General features: G+C 44.0%; 1 protein-coding gene across 3 annotated transcripts; it reads left to right on the top strand.

Annotated features, from left to right (window-relative positions):
- The first annotated feature begins 629 nt into the window (after nt 1-629).
- Nucleotides 630-3,789, top strand: LOC123154424 (probable 3-hydroxyisobutyrate dehydrogenase, mitochondrial). Of its 3 annotated transcripts, none has more exons than XM_044573165.1 (11): nt 630-835; nt 996-1,175; nt 1,378-1,466; nt 1,658-1,772; nt 1,891-2,041; nt 2,227-2,309; nt 2,434-2,529; nt 2,625-2,767; nt 3,017-3,101; nt 3,309-3,388; nt 3,479-3,789. In XM_044573165.1, the coding sequence occupies exons 2-11, from the start codon at nt 1,053-1,055 to the stop codon at nt 3,564-3,566; spliced, it is 1,053 nt and encodes a 350-aa protein (XP_044429100.1). In that variant the 5' UTR covers nt 630-835; nt 996-1,052; the 3' UTR covers nt 3,567-3,789. The 3 variants fall into 3 exon arrangements, with proteins under 3 accessions (XP_044429100.1, XP_044429101.1, XP_044429102.1); XM_044573166.1 differs by having other exon boundaries at nt 630-897; XM_044573167.1 differs by having other exon boundaries at nt 640-893.
- The last annotated feature ends 4,573 nt before the right edge of the window (nt 3,790-8,362 follow it).

Below are 8,362 nucleotides of genomic sequence, written 5' to 3'. Positions count from 1 at the left end.
CCTCCCACCACACAACCACTAACTTGTGGGCCTTCGTCAATGCTGGCACAGCATGCGGGCAGGACATACATTCGAATACGGAAGAGGCACCGTATTTGCACGGCCAGACAAGTTCGAGCACCAATTTCATATATTTCGCAATTTTAGGCACCAAACTGATCGTGCAGGACAAGTTTAGGCAGCACCAGTGTATTTAACTCTTTTAGATACATCAATTTCTGCGACTCTCTCTGTTCCGAATTATTCATCGCAGAAATTGATGTATTAGATGTATTTTAATTCTAGATATATCCATTTCTGCGACGAGTAATTTGGAACGGAGGGAGTATATCAGACAAATAGGCTGTCCCAAAAAGCTTAGACATGTACCTGTTCATCTCTAAATGTATCCGTAAATGTTTCGGGGTCCAAATAATTTGACATCCGATAAAATTGGTTTTAGCGCTAAAATTTGGGGACTTTGAAACGCTGATTTTTCCTTTTACCAGCGTGACACAACTGCTCTTGCCAAGCATGCTTTTGACACAGACATGCACGAATAAATCAGATTGTTTTGTTAAAAAAATGGTTTTTTACTGTTCGCCTGCATAGCTATATGCTAAACGTGATCCCTCTTGGCGTGCGAGCCTCGTGCGAGAGAGCGTGATGACCGATGACTCGGCGCCGGCGAAGCGATATGCACGCCACGCCCACGCCACGCCACGCCGGAACGAGCCCCTTCCCACCTGCTGCACGGCTCGTCCCCTCCTCTCTCCACCCGTCTCCCCCACCCACCGGCGAAGGCAAGCTCCCGCTTCTTCTTCCGCTTCTTCTTCCGCCCCAGTCGCGAGATTTGGTGAGTGACCCTCGCTTCCGCCGTGTCGCTCGCCGAATCCGAATCCCAGGCTGACAGAGTGAGTGAGTCCGGTGCCGCGCCTCGCTTGGATCATCGCTCCACGACGCGCGGATCCATCGAACCTGACTGATGTTATCCGCTCTCTGTTTCCTTCCTGCAGCGAACAGTCTGGATTCAGCGCTCCACTGATACCCGATAGCAGCAACAGCAAGCAAGCATGGGCGGTGTTGGATGGAGGAGGCTTGGTTCCAAGCTGCGGCAGCGATGGGGCTGGGAGAGCCGCCTCCGCGCCCGGGGCTTCTCTTCCGCTCCTGCGCTTCCACCTCCACCCCACATGGAGGTTTCTTTCCTCTTATGATTCATGTCCATCTCGCGTTCTTCTCTGCCTGTATCACCTGCAACTTGAGTCGAGCAGAGCTTAGTTGAAATAAAATAAGATTGGAAGGAGCTCTGATCTTTGGCCAATGCATCCTTCTGATAGGCACAGACATTTTACATTGTTTCCCTTGTTTATGATTATGAGGTGTTGGCATGCTTTGCAGAGTGTTGGATTCATAGGGCTTGGGAACATGGGCGCCCACATGGCAAGGAACCTGGTGAGGGCTGGATACAGAGTGTCAGTTCATGATATGTAAGCCCTTCTTGCCAGCTTCCATTTTTTTTGTGGTCCAATGTTCATCCAATTATTCCTTGTTCAAAAGTGGTTTGCCTGCTAATTATACATGTAAAAAGCCGCATTACCCTACTCTGACACGTAGTTTTGTGGTCGTCTTAAAACCTGTTGTTAGACCATCCAACAAACACTGAATCTATGATGTTCAGAAATGAGGTTGCCATGAAGAAGTTCTCCGACGATGGAATTCCCACGAAGCGGTCGCCACTTGAAGTGTCTGAGTCGAGTGATGTTGTAATCACCATGTTACCTTCCTCTGCCCATGTAAGTTGGTTTAGTTTTCTTTACGAGAAGTTGGTGACTCACAAGCACTAGCTGTAACTTGAGTTATACCAAACACCTTTACCAAATCAAATGCTTAGTGCTACCAGGCTCTTTTCAGGTCTTAGATGTATACAGTGGACGGAACGGCTTGCTTGGTAATGGGGGGCGCCTTGGACCGTGGTTATACATAGATTCATCCACAGTTGATCCTCATACATCGAGAAAGATATCTATGGACATGTCAAGATGCAGTTTAAATGAGAAGAAAGGTTGTGATCTGCCATCATACAGAACCACCATTTGAAATTAGCAGTTCAAAACCTGAATACTTCAGTGTACACCTGGAAAAGATGAAACCATCAACGGTCTTAACTGTGTCCTTATCTGTCCCCGGCAACAAATAACACTATCTGCACATTTGAGTTATGCATGTCTGCCTTTTCTGTATCTTCAGGCTACGCCGAAAAACCGATGATGATGGATGCTCCTGTCTCCGGAGGTGTTCCTGCCGCAGAAGCTGGGACACTGACTTTCATGGTACCATTCCTTGCTTTGCAGAACTTATTGTTACTGCCAGAAAATACAGAGACTTTGTTGGGGAAAAACTAGTGTTACATACAAGGGCTTGTGTCTTACTTTGGTGCAAAGGAATGATATATAGGTGGGTGGTTTAGAAGAAACATACATAGCAGCAAAGCCGTTACTTCTCGCAATGGGCAAAAAGCTGATCTACTGCGGCGGGGCTGGAAATGGCTCGGTAAGTTTGATTTACTCCAGCTCTTCACTGAGTTCTCTTTATATAACTTTTCATGCACAGATGATTCAAACTCACTTTTAATATGTACTTTTAAGGCTGCAAAGCTCTGTAACAATATGGCCATGGCCATCAGCATGCTTGGGGTCTCCGAGGCCTTTGCTCTTGGTCAGAATCTTGGGATCAAAGCAAGCACTCTCACAGATATATTCAATTGCTCTAGCGCCCGCTGCTGGAGTAGGTATTGTCTCCTCACTTATCCTATTGTGGTTTGAGATGCAGTACTACGGGCTTTGCTTCTTCAAACATTAGATTGTGGTGATGGAGCATAATTTTTATTCAGGTGTAAATGTGTAATGAGTCATAGAAAATTACATTCTCATCCTTAGCTTTTTTTAACTGAAAATTCTCACCTTAAGCTTATGCCTTATAAGTTGGATCATCTGAAGTTTGTAACTTTGTTTGCTCCTTCTGGGGCTAATTTCAACAGCGACACATATAACCCAGTTCCTGGAGTAATGGCGGGCGTGCCATCGTCGAGGAATTATGATGGTGGTTTCACCTCCAAATTAATGGTATGATTCACGGGACACAGAATGTTCTGATTGTCGAATATAAGTGGATTGCTTGGTAAAACAACATTAGTCTGGAATCTTGTAATCACATCAACATGTGTGGTGCATGTTTCCCTTAGCAAAGGAAGAGCGAAACAGTGTAAACTAAGTGCATATGATCATCATATTAAACAAAGCTCACACTTCATCGTTTGCATTCCTCTGCAGGCTAAAGATTTGGATTTGGCCATGGCCTCTGCATCTGGAGTTGGCTTCAAATGTCCCATGGGTTCTGAAGCACTTGAGATGTAAGATTATTAACAAGAACAAAAAAAGTTACAGAAAACCTTACATTTCACCTTTTCTTTTGTTGCATGACTAATCACTAGTTTCTGCAGTTACCGGAAGTTATGCGACGAGGGCTGTGAATTCAAGGACTTCTCATGCGCGTTTGGCCACTTTTACACCGGCAAGGATGAGAAGTGATCCTGTATCTATCCCAGCAAACTTGTCATTGGTTGAAATAAAATAATAATGTTCTCCAATTGATTAAATTTAGGTGTTAGTTAAACAGTGCCCAGACAAGGTTGCAGACTTGGAGTCTCCTTTGTACATATTGTTAGTTCGGTTTGCTTCTCAGCAATCAAGTTTCCAGATTTTCTTTCTGTTTTGGAAAATAAATCTAGTTACTGATCTGCATCTCTTTGTACATAATGATCCATTTCTGTCTGCTTGGACTCTGTTCATAAAGTTAGTCCATATACCCATGCACAAGGCTGAATTAAAGCGGAGCTTTAATTTAGGTACCGATTTTGTTGTACCCTGAATTTTCTCACAACTTCAAACAACAAAAAATCAATGGAAAGGACTCAACACCGGATATTCAAAACGGATCTCAGGCTCATACGCTCTGCAAGAACAGCAAAATAAAAAAAACGCGAAGGAAAGTAAAAGATAGAAAATCTGAATTTTTAGACAACAAACATGTTCGTGTTTTCTACTACTTGCGTGCAAACTTATGTAATGAAATGACATGTGTGGTGATCTTGGAAAAATTTAACCAAAAACCGGTGCTCTAAAAACCGCTTTACATGTCTTTCTCCCTACTGCCTTCCCCAACGCAAATGCCTTCTTCCTCTCGGCTCGCCACCCCTTGAGCATCCTGGATTGTAGGACGCGGCTCCCCTGACATGCTGTTAGCCCACTGACATGTGGACCCAGCCCCACACGTTAGGGTGTAGTACGTCAGAGGATCTAGCTCTAGATTGTGACCCAGACACTTGCTTTGCACACTCGGAAGGACTCGCATAGCGTTCAAGTGAAGCTGCCTCAATCAATGTCTTCCAACCTTGTTGACCATACGAGCATCTACTAATGCTAGTAAACTATTAAATGCTTTTACATGCCACAACAAAACAACCCTCTCATGGGCATCCTCGTCAGACAAAAAATATCAAAAAATATTAACCTAAAGCTAGACACCATCTTTTTCGCGATATGGAGCGCTGGACACTAACCAAATAAACCCTCTATCAACATATTTTTCTCAAACCCGAGAGATGTCGGTGTAGCCTCTTCGGCATTGGTGAGCCCATCGGGTGATTGCCGGTCGCCTATGCGTCTCCATACAATTTTCTTGCTTGTTGAACCTCTTTTGGTCACTCATGCTCTTGGATTCAATGTAAACCATCCATTCATCCGGATGCAAGTCATTTCCCTATATCAATCAATAATTTTGGTAGATTTTTCAAAGTAGGAAGTATTTACACGAGTGCGATAGTTTGGAGCCCGGATTTTTTGAAAATAATAATAATAATATTTTCAAGTTGTAGATACATGTATAATTTTCATTCATAGATATTTTTCGTTTATTTGCAACAAAAAATGTAGATCTCTAAGTAGAAAATAGTACCCCCAGTAAATCTGTTATATCCATATGCTTGTCTCAATTTTAGCCCAAAAAAGACATATTTCATTATGAAATTTTATAGGTGTGTAGTGAGCATATATTAATCAGCAATGCTACACGCACGTGCTTATAATTATGGGTTTTATGAGGGTGCTTAGCTGGGTAATTTGACTGGAAGAAATTAGGATGAGAGGCCCACACCACCTGAAATTCGGGGTGAAGAGTTTGCAATGAAGATTGTGTAAAAGGCCGTAGTGAGCCCGTGAGTGTAGTATTATTGTATATTAATTGTGTGAACCTAGCGTAGCGCAGACGGTTATGTTCTTAGGGTGGAACCAGCCCATCAGGGGTCAAGTCCTTGGTGGTCGTATTTTTCTGGATTTATCTTAGTCATTTCGGCGATGTGCGTTCAGTAGGAGGAGACGTTCCCGTCGAGTATTGTAACGCCCTCGATGCGGCTATATCTCCTACGTGTCGAAGCACGACTTAGAGGCATAACCACATTGAAAGCAATGTCGCAAGTGAGGTAATCTTCACACAACCCATGTAATACATAAGGGAAAGAGATACATAGTTGGCTTACAATCGCCACTTCACATAAATACATGAATAAAACATTACAACATCCAAATACAATCAAGGTCCGACTATGGAACCAAAATAAAAGAAGAACCCCAAACGCGACACAGTCCCTGATCGACCCCAACTGGGCTCCACTACTGATCAACTAGAGCGAAACAACACAAAAGGACAAGATCTTCATCGAGCTCCTCCTGAGTTTGGTTGCGTCATCTGCACGGACTCATCGGCACCTACAAACTGGTTTTGGAAGTATCTATGAGCCACGGGGACTTAGCAATCTCGCACCCTCGCGATCAACACTATTTAAGCTTATGGGTAAGGTAAAGGTATGAGGTGGAGCTGCAGCAAGCGACTAGCATATATGGTGGCTAACATACGCAAATGAGAGCAAGAAGAGAAGGCAAAGCACGGTCGATAAAAGTATGATCAAGAAGTGATCCTATAGCAACCTACGTCAAGCATAACTCCAACACCGTGTTCACTTTCCGGACTCCGCCGGAAAGAGACCATCACGGTTACACGCGCGGTTGATGCATTTTAATTAAGGTCAACTTCAGGTTTTCTACAACCGGACGTTAACAAATTCCCATCTGCCCATAACCACGGGCACGGCTTTTGAAAGTTCAAAACCCTGCAGGGGAGTCCCAACTTAGCCCATGACAAGCTCTCACGATCAACGAAGGAATAGACCTCCTCCCGAGACGTTCCGATCAGACTCGGTACCTCGGTTCTTCAAGACAACTCTGACAATGGTAAAACAAGTCCAGCAAGACCACCCGATGCGCCGACATCCCGATAGGAGCTCCACATATCTCGTTCTCAGGGCACACCAGATAAGCTAAGCGTACGGGAGCCAACGTAACCCAAGTTGCCAAGGGACGGCCCCGCACGGTGCTCTGGGTTGGACCAACACTTAGACAAGCACTGGCCCGGGGGGTAAAATAAGATAACCCTCGGGATGCGCGACTCCCAAGGGAAAAAGGCTAGGTGGCGAATGGTAAAACCAAGGTTGGGACTTGCTGGAGGAGTTTTATTCAAGGCGAACTGTCAAGGGGTTCCCATTATAACCCAACCGCGTAAGGAACGCAAAATCCGGGAACATAACACCGATATGACGGAAACTAGGGCGGCAAGAGTGGAACAAAACACCAGGCATAAGGCCGAGCCTTCCACCCTTTACCAAGTATATAGATGCATTAATTAAATAAGATATATTGCGATATCCCAACAAGTAAACATGTTCCAAACAAGGAACAACATCTCCATGTTCCAACAAGGAACAAACTTCAATCTTCACCTGCAACTAACAACGCTATAAGAGGGGCTGAGCAAAGCGGTAACATAGCCAAACAACGGTTTGCTAGGACAAGGTGGGTTAGAGGCTTGGTTCAACAATATGGGTGGCATGATAAGCAAGTGGTAGGTATCGCAGCATAGGCATAGCAAAAGAGCGAGCAACTAAGCAAGCAAAGATAGAAGTGATTTCGAGGGTATGGTCATCTTGCCTGAAATCCCGCAAGAAAGAAGAACGAGTCCATGAAGAAGACAAACGGGCGTAGACGAACGGGTCCTCACAATGCGACGTACCAGAACCAACCCGAAGAAGCAAACACCGGAAAGAAGCACACAACAAAGTAAACAACCAACACATGAACATGGTATGATATGCGAGATGCGGTATGCGATGCATATGCATGATTTGCAAGGGAATGAAAGAACCTGGCCTCAACTTGGAAATCCAAGTGTGCCACTGGAAAGGTGAGATGAAATCGCTTGAAAACGATATAAAGAACGTCGGAATCAGAGTTACGGTTTGGAAATGGCAAACGATTCAAATATGACCACGATCTGCGATTTACAGCAAGTAGCCATATAAATGCAACAAGACGAACATGCTACAACACCCAAACATGGCAATAAAATACATGGCAGGGATCCAATCATGATGCTTAACAAATGATGAACACTGAGCTACGGCCAGTTCATCCATTAACAGGTTCAAACAAGCAAGGCAAAAGTGCATATGGTAAACAGATTTCAGACTTAGTGAAATTAACACTTGTCTGGAATCTCAGATCAGGTAGCACTCTTTGGAGCAACAAAACTACATGCTACAGGACCTGAACATGGGAAAGTAAAACATGGCATGGAGCTACTCAAAAAGCTTAACAAAAATCCCTTAGTGACCTTGAGCCAAAAGGGATCAGAAAACACATTTGCAAGCATGTGAACATAGCAAAAGCATAATCAGTTTTCAGACTTAGTGAAAACTGGAGCATGCTGAAAACAGATATCAAGTAGGCATGTTTACAATCTCGATGCACTCACTACGGAGCAAGTCATGAAAAGCTAAGCATACATCCATCAAAAATACACAAAATGCAAGCTATACATGGCAAGAACAATAACATAGCATGCACGGGTCAACTACAACATCCCCGGCAAAATTGCTAACAACTAGACAATCTGCCCAGATTCACGAAATGACAAAAGTAGAGCTCGATTGACTCAAGCTAGGGTGCTCCATAATTGCAAACAAAGACATGGATGGATGGAGCACTACAAGATTAACAAATCATCCTTACTGATCATCCTCAAAAGAGGCACGGATCACTAGGAAACAACATAAACATATGGCATAATGAGATAAACAGGTCAAGGACTTAGTGGAAATGCTAAGTCCCTGAAATCAGCATTACCAAGTGCCTCACTTGGCAAGCTTGTGCTAGTCACCACACACATCACAAAAATACATGGGTTGCACCTCTAGATAGATGACAAAGCATATAAC

The sequence above is a fragment of the Triticum aestivum genome, chromosome 7A (assembly GCF_018294505.1).
Source record: "Triticum aestivum cultivar Chinese Spring chromosome 7A, IWGSC CS RefSeq v2.1, whole genome shotgun sequence".
In the NCBI taxonomy this organism is placed as follows: Eukaryota; Viridiplantae; Streptophyta; class Magnoliopsida; order Poales; family Poaceae; genus Triticum; species Triticum aestivum.
Note: the sequence above shows the minus strand (reverse complement) of the source record. Positions and strands in the feature narration are given on the sequence as shown.